At 34.5% G+C, this 23,049-nt stretch overlaps 1 protein-coding gene across 1 annotated transcript in view; it reads left to right on the top strand.

Annotated features, from left to right (window-relative positions):
* Positions 1 to 23,049, top strand: part of KCNH7 (potassium voltage-gated channel subfamily H member 7) — a gene marked incomplete at both ends in the record, with an annotated part of 217,165 nt that overhangs the window by 105,354 nt on the left and 88,762 nt on the right. The window contains one exon of the mRNA XM_084289506.1: positions 21,888 to 22,043. Coding sequence (XP_084145632.1) covers positions 21,888 to 22,043 — 156 coding nt within the window. The remainder of the gene's footprint in view (positions 1 to 21,887; positions 22,044 to 23,049) is intronic.

The raw sequence follows: 23,049 nt of genomic DNA on the forward strand, positions 1-23,049 counted from the left end.
TGAATGGTAATTATTCAACTGTAATGAGATTATATGTTCAGGCAAATCTCCTGGGGTAACTATACCCTTCACAAAAACATCATTTCTAATGAATTTCTAGGATTTAGAAATACTATGAGCTCTTTCAACTGAGGTGATATTTTATCTTTCCAAATTATCTATGCAAGTAGTAGGGATGTAATTTAAAGCTTTTGCTACTACCTTGTACTTTGTATCAGCACATGTAGGATTTTGAGGGGCTAGGCACTGTTATTAGTTTTATGAGTATTTTATTTTATGGCATGACCCTAACTTTTCTGAGGACTAGTATATACTTTTATTCTAAAATACTCTCTCCTCTCAAGGTTTAGGACTTATTCTGACAGCTAAAGAAAATATCTTGAACTTCATCTCATCTAACAGAAGAGACAATTGATTAGGTCAACTGATTTAAAAAATAATTTTAATTTCCTTGTTCAGTAGCATGGAAATGGTCCAGAGGCTAAGTTAATTTGCCTGTGCCACCATTGTTGGTCTTTAGTAGCATGACCAGTTTTCTCACATTGGCAGAAAACACAGGTGCTACGCTGTCCCTTAGGAAATATTCTGTCCATATAAGGAAAAATTTCAGTGTATCTTGACTGCTTAGAACTGTCTACTTGTGCTTCCTGAGGGTGCAAAAAGCATTGGATAAAGCTGAACATTTCCAGTAGAAGAGAATTGCAAAGGAAAAATAAGAAATAATGATACATTAAATAGTGCTGGATGGTGTACAACAGCCCTGTGTGATTCTGAAAGGGAATGCATATAGTTACTCTTTTTTACCCCACGACAATCACAGACTTGCAGTATTATGCTGTAATACAGGCACAAAAGTCTGACTAGTTCAGGACCAGAAGGAGTTATATATACTTGAATGTTTACTATGAAAATGTAAATTTGTCCTTTTCTGCATTAGCTACCTTGCCAGCTCTCTCAAAATTAGGTACATGTCTAAACCATTTCAAGGGTACATTTTCGCTTCACACCCACAGAGTTCTAAGAAACTAGAAAGAGCTCTGCTTCTGCCTTGTGAAAAGAAATATGCATCAGATTATACGAGTCCAAAGCATTCTAGCTGCAAACTGGAACAGAGCCAGTATACTGGACTGTAGCTCTGACAATAACACTTTATTTATAACTGAAAAACAGCAATACTGGCTCTTTGTGGGGGTGGGAAATAAAAAAAAAAAAAAAAAAAAAAAAAAAAAAAAAAAAAAGCATGAACTTTGCTCCAGAGAATAGGATAGGATATTGTAAAAACCCTTTAGCAAAGTATTGTATTCCTATCTTCACTTCTCTACTTTCTAGAGTATTACATCAAGACATAACCCATGTGACATTTCTGCAGGGACAGGTCTGAAGATCACAGTCTAACAAAAAATTATACCTCAAGTGTTAAGACTATTCTCAGCATTTCTGAACATTAACAGCACTGTATATCAGAAGAATAGGGCTGCTTGATTGGATTTGTCTGTATATAAAAGCTTTATCAAATAATACAGTATTGGATAGACAATTTCACTAATAAATTATGAGAGATGCTGCAGAATGCTTTAGCAGTAAACATGACATCCAAACCAAAGTTTATATATTCCAGTTTAAGAGTATTTAATTATTTTTTAAATTATTATTTTTAAAAAATAATTTATTTTTGGATAAAGTATCTGATAGTGATTTTGTAAAATATATTATTATAAACACTTCTACTATATTTGATTTAAAAAATATTTATAAATAATCTTTTTAGACTGTACAAGCAATACAGATCCTGATTTTCTAATTTACAGGTTTCTAAAACTAGAGTTTGGTTCATACCACCTGTTTACAAACTTCAGCATTTTATGGTATCCTTTCAACTGTAAGTGTATTCCAACAGTGTAGATCAGGTAGAAAAAATGGAAATAATGAACCTTTTTTTTCCCAAAAATCAATGTTGTTTCAGCCTACACTGTGGGCAGCACATAGTACTTTTTGTCTTTGGTTTCAATTGTTAAATACCATTGTGTTTACACACTTCTGTCAAGTCAGTCAGGTGAAAAGAATAAAAATAAACTCATGCCAATATCTACCTGTGAGCCTCTGGTAGCTTGCACTGTTTAGGGCATCTTTTTTTTTTTAAAGAAAAAAGAATTCAACTGCAACCTGAAGTTGCACGTCTGCAGTGTCACTGACATGAGCAGTACTTCAGTCATTGTTAAAGCTTGGCATGGACTAGTGCTTCATATAGCACTTACAGTGGACAAGAAATACATATTTTAAATTGTAACAATATTTACAGAGTAACATGAACTGAGCTTTGCACCCATCCATCATTAAAGTCAGCAAATGACAGAATTTGTTAAAACTAGAATCTTCCATTTGAAGGCCCCATATGGAAATTTTCCTTTATCTAATAAAAGTACTCTAGACAAAGCTAACTCATTATGCTCCAGATTACTACTGCCAATCTTAGTGTGCCAAAGAAAAACAGACAGATCCATTAAGGACAAGGAAAGCATCCGATCTCTGCCAGGGGCTCAGTGCTGCTTTCATCCTACTTCACTGTGGGCATTCTTTGCAAACATGCTAATAATTGCTCAACACCTACCACAGTGCATGTCCTGAACAGCATGTGCACCATGGTAAGGATGGTTTCCTGAACCTTATGGTAGGATTTAGTTATAGACACTTTTCCCTGCAGAAGATTATTATTTATATATATGATTGTTCTTGAGTCTTGTGAGACTTATTTACATACTTCACAAAACAAATAAACAATCTTGGTTTCAATAACTGGAATAAGACTCAGTTTCCACCTAAGGAATCTAAGTAGAATATAAGAAGAACACTTTGTTAAAAGTGGCTTTTACTAAGTTGGGTTAATAAGAATTAACCCAACTGCTAAAATGACCTTCGCATTCTTCTGAAGTGTATTGTTACCACATAAGTGAGAACTCTGCAAAAGCAACTCTGCAGAGACAAAAGCAGAGCCCCTTGGCCAGAACTTTGCTAGCCTTGTGAAAGAGGGTCTAAGGATTTGTTTACACAATCACTATAGTTTAATGCTAAAATCTGCCTACATTTTCCCTTCTGTGAGTATAAAAGTCATCCTTGCCCAGTCATTCAAAACTTAGAGGTCTCATGTTAAGCCTCTGTACAGATGTGAATTTATTTTATGATTTCTACTGTTATGACTGAGAAGAATTTCATGCTAATAGTCGTGTTTGGGTCCTGAGTAGAGAATATAAAAAGAAAAATCTGCCATGAGGCAATTAAAGGCCTCTGTGATAAACCATGAAAAAAGAACAATAACATAACACAGTCTAATGTACCAACAATTAAAAACTTGTCATTAAACAAGAAAAATATTATTTAAAAATGTAATTTAACAACAAGTGAGCATCAGCAAGTGTCCAAGTAAGGATTTTAATACATATTTTCTAACAGTGTAAAGAAAGCCTCATGAGTAAATAATATCCTTTTCAGATTCTGTAGAGAGGAATAACTATGAAGATATTGCTGTGGTCTACTGTACCACTCCTCAGATACTTCCCTAGTGGGATTTTATGTTTTTTTCTTTAAACAAGGAAAAAAAATCAAGCTACAAAATGGTTTGTTAATAATAATAATAATAATAATAATAATAATAATAATAATAATAATTTGCAACAGCACATTCCAGATAGGCATAAAAATTGAGAGCTGGATATGCTAGTATGCTAACATGACTCCTGGATAGAGTCCTAGTTGGATCTAGACTGACTTTCAATCTTATTTTTCAGACACACTTTAATCTTGGTTAATGTTTACAGTTTTAGGCAACAGGCTTTGGCAAAGAAGAGAGGGGAATTTCCTTTCCTTCCACTGACGTTTAGAGACATCTCAATCTGGAATGATAGCTAGATTTTGCTTTAAGCCTGAAAACTGCTTGCAGAAAATATACTATTCCTGCTTTATTCCTTATGTTGGATTATTTTCTGCTTCCACCCACCACTTCAGTTCCCTTTGCAGTTATGGTTCTTTGAGGTTAGCCTCCCCTTTTCTTGGGTGTCAAATGTCAACATTGGCATGAGAGGGCAAGTCCATTGTAGTAACAGCAGATGATTATGCAGAACTCACAACTTGCCTGAATACAGGAACAATAATATCACACAACTTCAAAAGTACACGGACAAAGTGCACTCTTTGAAGTAAAGATCATTTGTTCCTTCCAAAGGGTATACACTCATTCTAGAATCATACTGCAGTTGAGTTGAGTCTGCCTGACTTCAGAGTTGCCCAGGAAAACAGAACAACCTGGGAGCATTACAGACAGAGTACTTTCACCCTCACCAAAACTGTTTCCCTAACTGAGGTATGTGAATTTGGATACATTACTTAGAACTATATAGAACAGGTACAATCTATTATAATCAGTATTTTGTAACTAGTCTCAGATATGCAAAGTTAATAAACCTGAAAGAAGCTCAAAAGCACAGTGCACCACTGAAACAAGGTCTATGTAATGCAAGCTGATTTAAAGCTGTTTGGAGATGAGAAATTTAATATTTTGAATATTTTGACTGTTAATAACGAAATAACAAAATGATAGTTCACCATTAAGAAGAAGTGAAATCAAATCAATGCAGATGGAGTTATTTTAGCTTTCTCAGCCATTTGACATTTGTTTTGAAACATTTCTACAGTACTTTGTCTATTCTTAGAATTACTTACTTATAAGCTACCATGGGAGATGCAGCATGGCCAGAGAATTCAGCAAATACAAGGAGAGTATACTATAAATGAGCAACAACTCACAACTGGCATTGTGGCAGTTTAATATTTCCTATGTGAAAGATTAAGTATTTACATATAATAATAATAATAATAATAATAATAATAATAATAATAATAATAATAATAATAATAATAATAATAATAATAATAATAATAATAATAATAATATGTGCATTATTTACTCTTTTTATTCAGTTCTTTTTTCCAAGAAAAAGGCAAAAATTCTCCCCAGATAACTTGATGGAAATTCTGTGTTAGTTAAAACTTTCTGTGTAACAATTTTTCAACCAGTCCCTAGTTCAATTTAGAACGTTAAATGTCAAATACAAAGGAATTGTGAAAGTAATTTTGAAAATGCACAATATGGGTGTGAAAGCATCTCTCACATTTGTGCATACTAAGAACAACTCATTCAAGATCTGTGTTAGTGAAAAGAAAATCAACTTCATCTTCTGGACACTGAAATTCATTTGAAAAGACCTTGAACTGAATTCAATTTTCTGCAGCACAGAGGGTAGCAGACTTGTTTTGATATCTCTTTGCCCAGGGGTACAAAGCTGGATTTGCTTCTAAGTTAAGGGAACACCACAGTTTCCTTATACCTAGATTTACATGGAATATGATATCTCCCATAAAGATAAGAAAAACAGTCAGAGCTAGTATATATAGGTGTATGATAAAATTCAGGTACTCTCTGACCAACATGACACAATGAAATTTGGGGTGGATCTAGCTGTGACACTGATTCAGAGAGTATGTCTCACAGGGCTGTGCTACTGCAACAAAAAGGTGGAGGGCTTCTGCTACCACTCTCTCAAAGTCAATGTCTTATTGTAAGTAGAATAGAAATATGAGGGGAGAACTCCTAATAAGTTGTTTGTTTTTTTTTAAGTAAAAAAAAATCAGGGCAGGAGTTCATATTCGACGTCAAATCACATGCTTGTACGGATGGATTTTTTTCCTAAAAATTTATTCCATTTTACTTAATTTCTTTTATATACTAGGGGATTAGCAACTATCTCAGTTCTTCCACTGTCATTTCAGGTATCTAGACAAAGCATACTAATTTCACTGTAGTGTCCAAGCAATATGAAGATTAAGTAATACGCAAATCACACATAAATGACAATATTCAGCAGGACACCTGAGCTGCTAAGCTAGTCAACGGGACCTCTCACAAGCTAAAAATTGTCATCTACTTAAGTGCCCAGTTGAATCTTAGCCAATAGGCTTCATTATACTCTTTATGGGTTTTATCATTTTGACCTTTACTGCACAGTAAATTTTGCCCTTCTTGTGGTATTTATAACTGGTTCTGTGCCATACTTGCAAAGGAGATTACCACAGATTTAACAACTGCAATTAGAAAAGGATGAGCTTACAATGGACTGTAGTGGTTGCACTTCACCGAATAATGCATAGCGTATGTATTAAAGTAATGATTCTCTTTAAATAAATGGACCATTTTTAAATTTGTAGCATTAACATCAAAAGTAACATGAATAAAATGCAATTTTCACATTTTAGTTTTCTGAAGTGTAACACCATCAGCCTATAAAATCTGTCAGTCTCATTAAGTCTTTCACAAAAATAATATCACTCAGCCATTTAAGAAAATGAACGTGGAGTTTTACTCTGATGATTCATTTTCCCATCTACCAAACTTACTGTTGTAATGAAGCTACATTGTGAAGTTTTGACTGTTATTTCCTGCATTCATGTTTCTTAATGTTATCTTACTATACTTCACTTTTTACTTGCTATACATGACCTGCATATCATGAATGAAATATTTGAGAAACTGTATAGAGTATTCAGCTATTGCCTAAAAGGACAAGTTTCCCTAAAATGCATCTACAATCTGCAGAGAGACAGAAAACTCAGAACAACACCTGAAGTTTCATCGGCAGTCTGTTGCCAGAAATGCCCACTTGTCTTATTTTCCTAAATAACTGGTAGATTCTACCCAAAACCACCATAAAATTATAGATTTGGTATAAAATAGCCAATATGAAAAATCAAGCTGAATAGCTCAAGCTTAAAAAATAAAAAATAAAATAAAATAACAATACAGTTTTACAGAAGAGGTGTCAGACAATTTTGACCATTGATGACAATATTTCATGTATAGAATACTCATGCTTGTACATACATGTATGTGTGAGCTGCATATATTTTCTGTATATATAAACTTCAGAAACTGTACAGTTAAGATACCAAAGCATTTAAATTCACCAATTTACAAGTCAGCTAACTACATATAAGTCACGTATCCATACTTACAAAGTTCCATAGAAGCAACAAATCTAAAATGAAATGTTTGGATAATACTAATAAGACACAAGTTGCTCAGTTGCTGAGGGTCATCAATTTACAAACTTGAAAGATAATCAATGCCTAGAGTTATTAAGCTTCAAAATCAACAAGGTTTGACTGCAGCAAATAGACTATTATGAGAGAAATACACTGTGACATATTTGACAGGGTTCTGCTAAAGGATATTTTCAAGACTGGATACATGATGACTTAGCATCAACCCTTTTTATTCTTGATTAGCCAGAGTTTCATTGCAGCTCAGGCCGTACAATCAGAGCAAGATTGTAAGTGGAGTTCATTTTCCATATAAATACCTAAATAAATGATGAAAGTTGTATTAAGAACAAAAATAGTGAACATGTAGTTTGACAAGAGTGGGCTGTGGCTATAACCACTGCATTATTTTGAATTATGAATTCCATTTTGCACTATGCCTGAAGCAGGTTATTTCTCAAACAGGTTATTAGAACACATTTGAAACAGATGCCCAAGAAAGACAGATTGACTGTTACAGAAACTCGGATCCTAGTTCACTGAAGTATTAGGTTTGTCTACATAAAGTTCATGGGTGAGGTAAATATGCCAGAGCCTTCAAGAGGAGTCCATGAGCACAGTCTTTCTCTGAGCAGCAAACAAATTTTCATCTTTCAGGTAACATTACGAGACATCTTTTTAGGAGTAATTTGGTCGATTTTCAAAAGGCTTTAATTGTTCTGTAACTTACTGTGTTTTAGAAATTACTCTACAAAACTATATTTCTTCCTTCCCTATGTTGTCCCCAAGTGTTAAATAAGAAGCCAAGAGTGATTTTCCATGAGCTGCTAAGGGATCTACAGTCTAATAGAAGCTCTGAGAAAGAATACATAAGTGATAGGAGAGAAATGCAGCACGCGAGCATCTTTGGATTGGGCAGAGCACAAGTCACTAGCTGGAGGGTCTGCAGTGACAAAATTTTGGAATCAATCATTTTGATGAAGTGGATAGAGTCTGGATGTCATCTCTGTAGACTCTGAACTAGATGCCATCCAGAAGCAGTTGATAACAGAAGATCAGTTTTATTCAGCTATTTAGTCAATAATTGTGTTCACTTGAAAAGCAAAACTGGCAAAATAAAATCATGCAAGACAAGCTGAAATACTATGTGAGGACCTTCAAAAATCCAGCCTTCTAGTTAGGATACCTTTCCAACCCTCACACAATTAGTTTGGTGTTTGTAATGGTATGCCTCATTATCATTATTCAGCGTTGATCCTTTTTTGTAGTATTTGAACTTCTTCCTAACAACAAGCAATGTTTTGCTATTAAACTGTTCAGATTTACATGCTCGGCTTAGAAATCTGATTCACTCCATGGAATTGCTTACCATTCTTCTAGCCCCTACCTAAAGATGTTCTGAATCGCACTTAGATTATTTGCCTGAAGTGAATTGGGCAAATACATTCTATCCTGACCATTTTAAACAGGAGGGTTACACCACACACACACACATCCACACAGACAAGAAGTCACATGAAGTATTAAGTAAGCATTCAGTCCCCAGCCATGTCCTAGGGCAGGAGTCCAGTGACTTGTGGGAGGGCACCATGCCAACCCAACAGATGGACATACATATGGGTAGTCAGGACATCATGTGAAGCCATCAAGTATGGATACTAAGGGCATGATTCCAACCTAAGAACATGAGCTTTCTGTGAAGGTTGAGATGTTAAGCTGGATTTACTTTCAAAAATAAAGAATAAATTCCACTTCCATGTCCGGTAACAGTTATGTTCTTAGTTAATCAGGTGGAGTTGGTAGTAGCTAAAGAGAGTTATGATTATGAGGTAGAGTTTTAATGTTTCACAGGGCAGATGTCATGCACAAAAAAAAATATGTATTTTTGGGGGGATATCTAGTTAGTGATAATGACTTTGCACTGGCAGCAATACTTTGACCCTGCATCACCATCTGGTCTGTGACTTTTCCCAGCAGGAGAGGAAAAAGCTATTTGAGCAGCAGATGCAGTCCAGATAGCCAAATGCATTCTCCAGCATCCATTACTGCAAGGATTAGAGCTGGAAACTGCTGCCCTTTCCTAATGAGGAGTGAATGAGAAAGGAGGAACAACAGCTCCAGACAAGTTGCCCATGAGAGTACTGATCTAGCATTGCTGATGCAACTAAGAGAAGTAGAAGCATGCACATCCTACAGCCTTCTGAGGCTATGTCCATCAGCAGGAGAGAGGAGGTTAGGAGTCATGCCTTGGGAATTTAATTCAACACCATAGCTCAAGGACAGGCCAAAGTCTGCTGCTGTGTATCCCTACCCATTACTAAGGCCAAACCATAGGAATCACACCAGATCATGGAGGGCCTTTGAAATTTTACCAGCTGAATAGGCAGAACACATGAAACTTTATTTCCAAGTACAGGGGAGAGGTAAACAGAATCTTGGTTTACAGATCAATGTGTATCCACAGCAGAGCTGGGCCAGGTAGCACAGAATTCCCAATTGAATTGAAATGAAGTGTTTGGAAGAAACATTAAAAATTTATGAAGTCGAATAGCACATAGGTTATGTCAATAAAAGCAATTTGTCCGCTTCTTCCAGCTTGATCCAAAAACATAAAGAGATGGCTCTGATGGCTCATTCCAGAAGGCTATAGCCTGAATCATCTGTTTTTGGCTTCCAGACATTTAGGTTCTTTCTGCTAGACTCAACAGCTCCTTAGTATTCACTACTCTTTCCATGAAGTTACTGACTCTAATGTAAGTCACTTCTCAAACTGCTTCTCATTAACAAAGATTGACATCTGTAAGATTCACAGCAAAGGAACTTGCTGAAGCATGCCATTCCTCTGCTTTTTTGTTTTGTTTTGTTTTAATGCCCTCTCCAATTTTTTAGTATCCTTTAAGAATTCAGATGCCACAAAGTGAATTCAATATTCCAGTTTCATTCTCCCCAGTGTTATATACATGAAGAAAGGACAACTTCTTATTCTACCTGTTTATGCAAACCATGCTGGTCATTCTTATATATCCAATAAATTCTTTTGTGAAATTCCATTCCACAATATAGCTACCTTTTTTCAGTTTCAGCCTATGTGCCCTGGTTCCTCAACTGTATGATTAAATTTACCATTTTAGAATGCATTTGTTTGCATTTAATATCCCTCTAACAGAACTATCCAAATTATTCTATTTTACCTTATTAGTATGGCACTAGCCACTTTACATCCAAATATTTCACAGAATTTATTTTATTTTGTCTCCAGATATTTTCGAAGCAAATGAATACCGTCATATTAATTTCTGTGGACTTTCACTAGAAAATCCAGTGCTGAGTTGTGATCCTCCAGATCACAGATTTTGGAATCTTTTTTGGAATATCTCAGTCAAGTTGTAAACCATGTAATATGGTTTTGTTGTTGTTACTGTTTTTATCAGTGCAATGCTATTGTTTAGTTATATTATATAGCGAAATCATTACAAAAGCATATGTCTGTGATGGCTACTTATTCATTTTTCTTTAGAAAGAATATAACCATCAAATCAGACTTCTTGCCCTTTAACAACATCTATATTACCATACAGAGTGACATTAATTATATTCCTGTCAGGTATTCTTTATTAAAGTAATCTAATATCACATTTCATTATTTTCCTTAGGAGTGATATCAGGCTCACTGCCATACCGTCATTCCAATCACTATACAATGTCTAACTATATCTATATCTAGATAGATAGATAGATAGATACTATATATATGGATAGATACTATAGAGAGAGAGATACTATATATACTATATCCAACTATATCACTCTTAAATGTTGGCATGGTATTACCATTGTTCTAACCTTCTGGAACTTTGCCCAGCAAGACTTGTTAAGAGGTTGCAGACCAGCTGTAGACTGCTCAACCAATGCCTAGACCTTCAATTACACTTTTACAAGTTTGTTGATATTTGAATCTAGCAAAGAATTGATACACTTCATAGTTACAATGGCAAGGTAAAACTTCATTATAGTGATAAATTATTCAAGCTGTTCTTAAATACAAAACAAAAATATTAACTAGTGGATTTGTCTGGTTGTTGCATAATTATCATTGCATAATTATTAACAATTTTATGGCAACTGTCATTGGGATTTTTATGGGCTTTCACTACTATTGCAATTATTATAAGCATATATCTACAGGCTTAACTTACTTAGATACCTACTTATGCTCCTTAGTCTTGCTCTGATGTCACATTCTTCTGTCAACAACCTATATTTCATACCTCTCAGCTTCTTCCAACATATACATGTGTATTTACTTTCTTCTTTCTCCATTCACTATACACTACACACCTGTTAATTCCTATCTGCTTCACTTTTGTACTGAAACCAAATGGAATTGCATCTAAGATTTTCAGCATCTTTGAATCACTACTCTTTTGTTAGGTAATATTTTCATTAAGAATTCCAGATATTCATTCATATATTTGTCTGATTCTTCCTCCCAGTTATTTCTACTTACATTTTTCTCATCCATAGAAAATTATCCATTTAGAAGAAGCACCATTTTACTGCTTGGGATTGTTCTTTGTTTGCCTATATTGTTGGCAATCAGGTCATGAAAACCACCCTTAAGTCATCACGAACTTCTGGTCCAGTAAGTTATTCATATTTATCAATTCTAATGAGATCCTACATTAAAAACACATCATTTGGGGTATGGAGTCTTTCCATAAGAAAACATGATGTATTTTTATTTAAAAATAAAAATAAAAATAGTAATATTTCACTCGTGTGCTTGACAAGCCTTCAGTACATACAGTTCCCACCACATTTATTAATATGAATTGAAAATTCCATGATTTTGAGTTATTATTAGAATACCTTTTATTAAGAAATCCAAAATACCTCATGCCTTTAACTAGCATGTCTCTTTTAGCTGCCCTCTTTTCGCTGAGAGGTTGCATCCACTTACTTTACAATCCCAGTAGCTTGACTACTTTATCACTTTTCAGGATTGGCCTTCTCACTGATGAGAATTTCCAGGTCATCTGCTTTGTTTGTTACCAAGATCTCATGATCACAGCAAGAATTCCTCATTCCTTGTTTGCCTATTCTCTTCCTTCAGAAACATTATGCAGGATTACAATCAGTATATGATGACTCCTTTTTTTTTCCCTACAAACTTGGCATTTGTGTATTTCCAAATAATTATAATGTAACCATCTTTACCATATAAAACATCTGGAAAGGTGTGTTTGCATGAGTATGATTTTCCAAGGGTATGATCTCCATGAGAAAAGCATCTATATTTATAAAATACAATTCCTTCCACTTGGCCAATGGAGCTGGATACACATTGCACTTGTGAAAGTTTGTAGCAATGACAGGATTTCTGCTTTGCCTCAGGATCTGCTCCTGCTATCTGTTTTTCTGTATCACCCTTTGTACTGTATGGCCATTTAATGCCTTCTTTTTGATATCTATTAACCGTATTGAAAAAAAAATAATAATAATAATAAAAATAAATAAATAAAAAACTTAATCACCCTGGAATGATTCAGTGTAAGTGAGAACAGAATCCTTTACTTCATGGTGTATTCTAGTCTAACGCATTGGATGAATGAAATTACTGAAACTGAGTTCTGACTTTTTTTCCATTCTGCTTTGTAAGGTTATTCAATTAGTTCTTAAAATAGCTTATGTAGTTTGGGGGAAAAAAAATGAGGTTACTTTCATAAATGTCTTAATCTGCACTTTTTCTGCAAGATGGACAATATTCAACAAACCTGAGCTCCCTTTTCTCATGAAGATAATAAGACATTTCTCAGTTGAATGCCCAGAAGTGCATAGCTTCTAATGAGGGTTTAGAAAAGAATAGCTACAGGAAAAAAAAAAAAAAAAAAAAGAGAGAGAGAAAGAGGGAAAAAAAAAAAAAAAGAAAAAAAATGTATCTTCAATTTTAGCTTGTACAATTAAATAAACAATAAATTAGCAAACTAGCTACAACAATTAGAATCATTTTTTGTCAGATAACTGTTTTTTTTTTCTAAAATTAATTATATTTAAAGTATATATTCACCTTAAAATCATCATTTAATATTGCAAACAGAAGCCAAAGCTCTGCAGTTCTTTATTTTTCTGTTACAAAACCATGAGAGAAAATGTGTCCTAATGCTGATTTTCACCTTGAGCTAAACATCTGGTATTTGTTGAGTTCTATGCTTTAAAAAAGCTTACTACAAATGTGAATGAAGAAAGTCAAAGCAACCTATTTTCACTATGAAATCCAGTTGTTTTCAAAACTATTTTAATTACATGTAATTCAAATGACTTAATGTAATCTCTAACACTATGACGTTTCCTAATTAAAAATTATCTATCTAGACAAATACTGAAGAATGAATGGAAATGACTTAAACTGTGAGTTAAAGTGATATGTAAATGCCTGTTGATACAACAGAACGCAGTATAACAAATCCATTTCCATAATATAGGTAAATTATGCTCTGTTATTATTACTTGGGCTAAGATATTATCAATTTTTCATCCACTGCTTCAACTTCAGAAAAGAATCTGGTACTTCATCAGTCAGTGGTACTGATCATTCTCAAGTGGTATTGATCTATGTCCAATGACCTTGTACATTGGTCATTTTTTTCATTGCATATTGGGATACTCTGTGCTTTACCACATAACATTTTAAGTTTTCTCTTGTTGATGGCCATAAAACTGTAGTCAAGAATATTCACTTTTTAGTACCTAACAGAAAACTTTTATTTTAATATGTTCTCAGCAAATGTGTATCATGCAGGCGAGCAAACAATGGATTTTATATTTACCATTAATCCTGATTTTTTTGTCCACTTTTAAATAGTCTTTTAAAAATATTAATTATTTCATTTTGAAAATGTCTGAAACATTTCTGTTTTTCATGAACAGCACACTCTTACTTGCACTCTTTCCTCATAAAAAGTTCAGTTATGAAATTCACCACGTGTAGTATATCCTGCAATCGCCACAACTATATTGCAAGTATAAAAGCATTCATGCTAAGAAAACAAGATGAAAACCATAAAGGAAGTTGCAGTGAGGAGTGTATTGGTCTCTTAAGTGATAAGTGATAGAATGTAAAGAAAGGGTCTGAAGTTGCAACAGGGAAGGTTTAGACTGGGAAATTTTCTTCATGGAGAGGATGGTTAAGCATTGGAACAGGCTGCCCAAGGAAGTGGTAGAGTCCCCATCCCATATTTAAGAGATGTGTGGACATGACACTAAGGAACATGGTTTATTGATGGGACTCAGCAGGTCAGGTTGATGGTTGGACTTGATGATCTTGAAGGTCTTTTCTAACCTAGACCATTCTATAACTCTCATGGTCTGTAATATATAACACGAAAGAATAAAAAATCTTCCCTGGTTATTCAAGATTCAGCTTGCAAAGTGTTTACAGACTAACTAATGAATAAGGTTTTCCGGAGATGTAGCCCTTTGTGAAATCTGCCCAGACCTTCCGTGTCTAACTGCTTAGCATCTGGTAACACATGTAGTAACACGTATGGAGCACTCAGGGATGCAAGGAATCAGGCACCAGATACTTACCTGCATAAGTAGAGACAGAAACATTCTCATTAACAAGTCAGAAACGTTGTTTTTCAAAAGCAGCACTACTTGCTATATTCTTCTGGAAGAAATAGCCAATGCATAACAGAGGCTCTAAACTAAAATTAGGGCCTAAACAATTCCAAGTCACACACCTGCTCTGTAAACTATGGAGAAGAACCCATCCAAAAAAAACAATTTCAAACCAAGCTCTCACCCCACTATGTGTACACCAGAGTGTACACAAGAAAGGTCAGTCTGAGAGAGGATTCAAGACTGATTTCAGTCTGTTCTCCAGCAATACCCACTCTGTAAAAACTCAAATATAGTTTTGAGGTCAACTAGGCAGAAAGAAAAAAGCCTATCTTGCATTTGCTGCATTAACTATGGTGCTTAAATAAGTCTTTACTTTTTCTTCTATAGTTTTCAACATTTTTCACTCTAGGTTCTTTTTGGTCTCTACTTCATGGGCATGTAACATCTCTGTTTATTTTTCATTTTACTTTTCTTTATTTTCCATATATTTAATTGTTCTGCATCTTCTGTACATGTTTATATATGCTTAAATAATAAAGCACTAGAAAACTGTCCTCCCATATAAAATGTGTACAGCGTTACAGTTAATGACCACAGTTCTATTAGTGTAGGTGTAGATATTATAATTATAAGGTTAGCATTAATTGTGCCAATGCAGTAATAGAAGAAATGCTGGAGTAAGGAGCTGAATAGTATTTATCTAGCTATTGAATTATATTACAAATGCGATTACAGGGAGAGAAAATGAGATTTATATAGCACACTCCAATTGTGTATGAACTTGTCCACAGACTCCAGAGGGTGTTTGTTAGTTTAAAAATTATTCCCTCATCTGTAAACACTATAAGTTAATATCTTACAAACCTATGTCAGTACATTAATCATATCTTAGTATCAGCAACCATTTCAGTGACGGAATACCTATTTGATATGGAGGGTGGAGTGAAATGTCAAAGGGAACAGGTCCCATTTAATCACTGAAATCTCACTAATAAATATCAGCTGAATGCACTCTGCCTTGTCTCTACCCACCCTCTTTAAAAATAGCTATTCAATTGAAGAGGGGTACAATACATTTCAACCTGCCATCTATTTTTAGTTGCTACTCTGCAATAAATCTAAGAGTCAGTCATACAGATACATCTGCAGTATGTTTAATGGAAAGCTTGTGAATTCCTCATTCTTGCCACACAAGTAGTTCATTTTTAGTCACATGGAACTGGAAAGGGGTGACATAAAGACATAGCTCAGAAGATACAATTAAAAAATTAAGTAGATTGTACAACCTTTTACCCAAAGTTCTGTGTGGAAATACACTAGACACATTTTAATAGCACAGGGCTGTTATCAACAATGTCAATTGTGAAAAGGGAATTTAGAGAATCTTTGTGTTACCCTTATTATCTTCATTCATTTTTGATGCAGCTTTGGATAAGACACTTGTTTTTATGATTCAGTCCCACCACCTTAAATAAAAAGTAAAATAATACCTCTACAATTTGAAGAGCAGCAACAGGCAACTTCTGCAATGCAGTATGGGTTTCCTAGAATAGATGCTCCTTATAGCTGCAAATATTATCATTTTTAGCCTTAGCATTAAGTTTCTTCTATTTCTCATGTGGGCAACTACATAACAAATGAAGGGAGAGGGAGGGGTGGACATCCAAGGGTGATTCCTTCTGTTAGAGCCAAAATTTTGACAGGTTCTTTAGACCTCAAACGTCTACAAAGGTCTGAATAAATGACATCAAGTGCAAAGATACAAAGAGATGAAGGTAAAAACAGGCAAAAATATTTATCTGAAGTTTCTTTCATGGAGTTGTTACTGAACTGAGCAAGTACCTATGTGGTATCTATCTCCAATGATCTGATTCTACACCACTAAGGGCTGGGCAATTTTCTCAGGGCAGATTCAGTCACTCTTCTACTCATTTTTATTATACAAACAGGCAGACTACATAGTGAAAATCTGTTAATAAAAAGTTAGTCGTAATTTATACAGAAACAGTCTTGCAAAAGCATTTGGGGCCCTTTAACATAAAATTTAGTGAAGTTTGGTAAGATCTGCACATCACTGGTTTCAGCTTAACACTACAATAATAACGTACTTGGTCTCATTTGAGAAAGGTAGTAAACCTTTCCAGCAAACCCACTAAAAGTAAGATTGCCTGTTATGTGTGGCAATTTTCCTGGCTTATGCTTGAACAGAAACACAAAGAAATACATTTTCAGCCTTTGATTGGTCAAGGTTAGCTCACACATCACAATACACATCATCCCTCAATATTTGACAAATTGGCTTTCACTTAAATATTCTAGACTTTAAAAAGCTGGACAAGTATTGCCCTGGACCTGAATAAACAAAGATAACTTTCCAAGATGAATCACAATCTAGAAGTAGGAAGAGATGCTTCCTTGTGTCTGTGGAGGGAGTGTGTTGGAGGGAAGATGACACTGGCTTTGGGGAATTAAGGAATTGATAGAGAGCCATATCTTGGCTTCTTGTCCCAAAGACAATGACTACATGAAGGACAGGCAAAACCAACAGAAGTTCTGATCTGCCACATTCTCCCCCAGATGATCTCCCTTTCCTTTCCCCAAACTGCTTATTAATATTGGGCAATCCCCATCATCCATGCTATAAGGAAAGGGCTCGAGACCAAGGCTGTGAATAACAGAGAACTGGTAACAGTACAACTGGTTACATGATATTCTTTGTTTTTATGGAAGTCAGCCCTTTCTTAAAGGGAATATACCATTTCTACTATAACTGATAGATTAAGATCTTAAATTAAATTGTAAGAGAGAGGCTCTACATTTGTAATTGATATGTTAAAAGTTTCTGCCTTTGAGAGAAGCATTTATTTTGATAACAAAATATGAGATCATACTGGGGGGAAGTGGAGAGTAGTTATTTCCAAAATAAACATGCTGATTATTTCATAAAAATACAAGAATATTCAGCTTCCTTCACCTGTTCCTATCATAAAATTGTCACATTGCAAAATTCTTACAAGATTTTATGCAAGATTCACCCATGTTTTTCATTTAGATCTGCCTTTAAACAAGAACGGGACTGTCTAGCTCTGGAAACATGCACAGTATCTCTGCCTGTAATTTTTAACCATCTTTGATCCTGTTTCTTAGTAGACAAGCTGTTGTTGTCAACTCTCTCTGTTCTGCTTTGATGTATTCCTTCTCACCTTCAATTTTAAATGAGAAGAAGTACCTACGGATTGTATGGCTAACTACATTAGACTATATGTAGGTTGCAGCAGTAAAACATTATCGTATGTCTAGCAAACTCTTGTATGAGGTCATCCCATCCAGAAATACATATATGCACACAGAGGACATACTCAACATCTTTCTTTTCATAGCCTTCCTCAGTTGTCCACAGCAGCTTCATAAGCAAACAAGCAAAAGAAAAACAGCTGAGAAGTTATAAATGCTCTGGCACAGGGTGCCAAGTGGTTCCAAAACATGTTGGAACCAGTCTTGGCTTTTTTTTTTTTTTTTTTTGGGTGGGGGGGAGGATGCAGTTAGGAACTGTCAGACTCATTTTGTAAAACAAGGCTTTGCCTGTTTTACACAAACAAAGCCTGCAGAACCATGACAGATTTCCAAGGGTGCTGGCTATGGAAAACACGGGGCTTTTGCAGAATTAGGACAATTACCTAAAAGGCACAGCGTCTCATTTTTCAGAGATCTTCTGAACTTGGCATATGTAATGGCCTGTAAAAACATTGTTCCCAGGAAGGTTGAATCATAACACTTGTTCAGGATGGGTCATTTCAAAGTTTGCATGTCACAGTTTTGCATATAAGAATGCAGGCCCTTCTAATTTGGAATGCCTTCGCTCTTGTATTTTTGTATTGTACTCTCCCAAATGCTTATAATGGGAGCTATTATAATTTAAATAAATGACTGCAGTTGTATCCAGAAGATGCATCCTGGTACAAATCTGTCCTAAAATGCTCTATAGAAAACCACTGGAAAGGTACATAGACTTTATGAGCCAGATTAATTGATGTGATGTGCCTGCTTTGTACTGCTTCTGTGAAGCAAATCAACTTTAAACACTAAGCAGCCAGATATTTAAATGGACTTGGCTTCACCAGAACTGCTCAAATGATGCAATATATCCTTGTATAAACCTAACATATCTTATATCCTTGTTTGTTAAATATATATCATTGCTGATGTTTGTTTTATAACAGCCCCTGTATGGTCTTGTGAAATCACAGTACTGAATATAGAACTACAGAACCATGTCCACACAGAATATAGGGAAGAAGAACCTTTTCTTCACAAATTGGTATTTTGCCACTAAATTAACCAGATGAAAGAGTAGTCTTTAAAGTGTCATAAACAAAACAAAACAAAACAACAAGCCCTTATAACTATGGAATTCAAGCTGACATAAATATATCCAGCTTTTCTACTTCATTGCCTCCAATGATGATGTCAAGTCAGCACAACAGGAACATTTCATGATTACTTATCAATGGTAGTTTTCAGAAAATCCAGAAATGTTGCTGGATATTGAATGTACTGATTAAAGGTATATTTTTCATTATTATTCTGATCATATTCTCTACTTGCCCTGTGCCAGTACATGAGAAATGCAAATTTCAGAAACTCCATTATAATTTTTATTGCTTATCAGAAGCCTTTCTTACCCTTGAAATATTTTAGTATAGAGACAAAACAGAGTAAACATGGTCAGTGTAATGAAGAATTATTGAATGGCAGAGTACAAATGCAGAATAAGATTGTTTATAAACAGGCCACTTCTTAATATTTATTGTCATCAAATACAACTACACAAAGTAATAAGCTTTCTCTATATCTAACTCATATTTCAGTCACTAAGGTTTTCCTTGTTATTTTACATTCCCTTATTGCCATTTCAATAGAGAGAGACATTAATAAGTGTATAGGAGATAATCACTTCAGTACTAAAGACTGACAGGCACTGTATTTTGCTCAAGTTGCGGAATTCCAATTCCAGTTATTCACACAAAATAAATATTCCATGCCACTTAAAAGCCTAAGTGTCTTGGAAAAACTTCAGCCTAATGAGCTACACTGGACTCACTGGCCTGCTGGTGCAATTGGTCTTCAAAGAAACCATGCTGAATTGTACCAGATATGGACTCTTCCCATTTTTTTTCCCCAAAATGTTTTTACATACAGCTGTGATTTTAACCCTTTGCTCTTTTTGTCATGTTCTTACTGTGAGCTGTTAAACAGCTTCTGTATCTGTCCAGAGATGCAAATCCCTATGTCCACTCCAAATGGAATTTGTAAATGCTTGAGTGCAGAATGTTCTAAATAAATGGGATATACTGTCACTACTTAGCACTGCGGGAAGCATTTCAAAAGCTGAAATATCCTTGCCTTCAAAAGGCAGGCAAGCTTTTAAAGAAGTGTGTGGCTTATTCTCATCCTTGTTTGCAAAAATTAATCAACATTTCATCCAGTGGAGTTCAATGTTCTTCAAATCCGCGCACTTTTCAGCCTATCCCCACGTCCAGCCCTTTGTGTCAGGGTTGTTGTGTCGGGGGGTATCTGCTCAACCTATAAATCTGTGTGTCAAAACACAATCCATATTGGGAATTCTTTCTTTTTTTAAACATAAGTTAGCTTTTCTTTCCAAGTGATTAAATAAATATCATTTTGACTGCTTAAACTCAATATGTATTTTTATCAATTAGCTGGAAGCACAAAGATTACTTCTAAATTCTCTTCAGACCCTCTGTTTAACCAGTATATGTTGCAATGCTTGGCCTGCAGCACTTCTATTTTTAGCTCTGAAGGAACAGTCTTAAATTGCCTATTTTCTGTTTACTAAAGACATTGAGCTTGTTACCATGGAAACTGTGGCAAGTGCCACAGCTTAACTGTTTTATTAAATGGATTGAAGGCACAGCTGCAAAACTTGAAAGGCCAGCACGTCAATTTTATACATAACTCAAACTGCTATACATTCCACATTATAGCAAGAGCTACATTAGATATGAGGAGCAAGAATCCGATCTTGGCTATAATCATATAAATCTTTGTTATCTCTTCACTATCAAAAATAATAAATAAATAAATAAATAAATAAATAATGATAATAAAAAATTATGTGCAACCCAGATCAGGATCTGTTTTTGTCAAACTGCACTGCTTGTCAAGTTTTAGCGATTACCGCATTTGAATGGATAAATTGCAGATGATGTACATTAAACCAGTCTCCATTTATCACAGAAAGACACCATCTCACAGTTGTGTTTGCATGAAGCTTTTAGCACATTATCGTATTGCTTACAGCAATCACATTATTTTTGGAACCACTATATTCTGTTAGTATAAGAGGGAATTAAATCAAAACTAATGACCTTGTCAAATGAAACTTCTATAAAAAGTTACACTGGAAGAATTAACGCAAAACATTCTTTAAATCTTTAATTAGGCATTTGAACAAGAACACCCTGAGTACTAGAGGTGTTAAGAAATTACACCTTCTGTTCATTCCAGTACATGGTATGCTCCATATTTATGCAAAGTAGGGTACTTTTTAAATCATGCTTTAACTTGTATATAACACTTAAGTCAAACACTACCAAAAAATATTGAAAATTATTACCACAACTTTGATTTTTTTATTATTTTTTTTTGTGATAGAATATAAAACTTTGTAGGATCAGATTGATAACAAGTATAATTGTTAACACAAACCTAAACATTATACAGCCCCCAAAAGAATGAGAGCTAAAATAAGAATAGTGATATATTTACACCCATAAATATTTAATGAATGATTCAGCCTGTTGTAAGAGAACCAAAAGCTCAAAGAATGTTTGACATTTAGAAAAATGGGGTTCTGCTTTCTTCACTAGTATTGTGTTTGGAATGGTGTTCATATTGCTACTTTTGACATTTTAAATATGAGATTTTTTGGAAGAGGTAATAATCTGATAAATTATTGAAAGATGTATTTCTTTCTGTGAAAATGCTCCTGTTTAATTTAAAGAAAAGTGTGGTTGATGTTCAATCATTAAATTCAAATAAATATTCTTCACTATCTGTTGGTGTAACTAGAATTACTGGAATGAAAAATAATTAAGTTTCCTTTCATTTATGCATTTCTTTCTTTCTTTTTTTTTTTTTTTTTTGTCCATCTGCAGGATCTACCTTCATCTGCAACACCCACATAATTCCAGTGAAAAATCAAGAGGGAGTAGCAATGATGTTTATTATTAACTTTGAGTATGTAACAGATGAAGAGAATGTTGCGTCTCCTGAGAAGTGCAACCCAATATTGCCATCCAAACTTGTAAATCGTAAGTTACCCATTGAAAATTCTCTGCTTACCTCTACTCTTAGCATAGAGAATAATTAACTTGAGCAATATCAATAACAAAATAAAACAAACAAACAAAAATTCAGTGCAGTCACCATTGCCTGTCTCATTTAAGATAGAATTCAAGACAGTAGGAAATAAAATTTAGCGAACCTGTTATAAAGTTAGTAAGATAATCTATCGGATCTTTGGTAGTACAAACACCATTGATCTTATGTGTATTGCTAGAAAATAAAAATGCATTAAAAGGAAAACATTTTCACAGAAGTGCATTACCCTTGACAAAACTGTTAATGAACGGAAAAAAAAAAAAAAAAAAGCATTATGATAGAGACAAAATATTTCACCTTAACCTATTTTAAATGGAATATTTCTATTTTCCTTTCCAATTAAAAAAATAATAAGGTTTGGTTAACTTTGATTTAAAAATACAAAATAAGTTAAAAAAAATATTTGAAGCAAAATTAAACATCTTGATTTTATCAAATTGAATTATTTGGATTGGCTTGAAGGATGTGGGTTTCTTTGGATATACAGGAAATGCTTTTGTTTTTATTCTACTTTTAAGTATTGTTAGTCAGAAATTCTTCCACAAAACAAAAGTCCTCTTCTTATGCAGTTAGACTATTTAGCTTTCTGTATATATATGTGGAACGTGTACTTTTTTTGCTGACCTTCACTCTGTGCAGAAACAGCACATGATCTTTTCTGCTTTGCATCTCCACTCACATACTCTGCTCTTACTCCAGAATTCCCGGAACGCATCCCCATTTGTCTAAGCTCTTAGTAAAGCACAGCATGATCTAACAGTGAATGTTAACGCTCTCCCCAGAGTCTGGCTGGCAAATACAACAGTTGGAAAATGCCTTTTCACACTCTAATAATCTTTAATGTTAGTATGATAAAGGGACCTGGAACCTAAATTTTCTGATAGTCAAATCAACACTTCAGCTTTCTCTAGATAGGAGACAAAGACCAACTTCACT

The sequence above is a fragment of the Netta rufina genome, assembly GCF_964035555.1.
Source record: "Netta rufina genome assembly, chromosome: 6".
Lineage (NCBI taxonomy): Eukaryota > Metazoa > Chordata > Aves > Anseriformes > Anatidae > Netta > Netta rufina.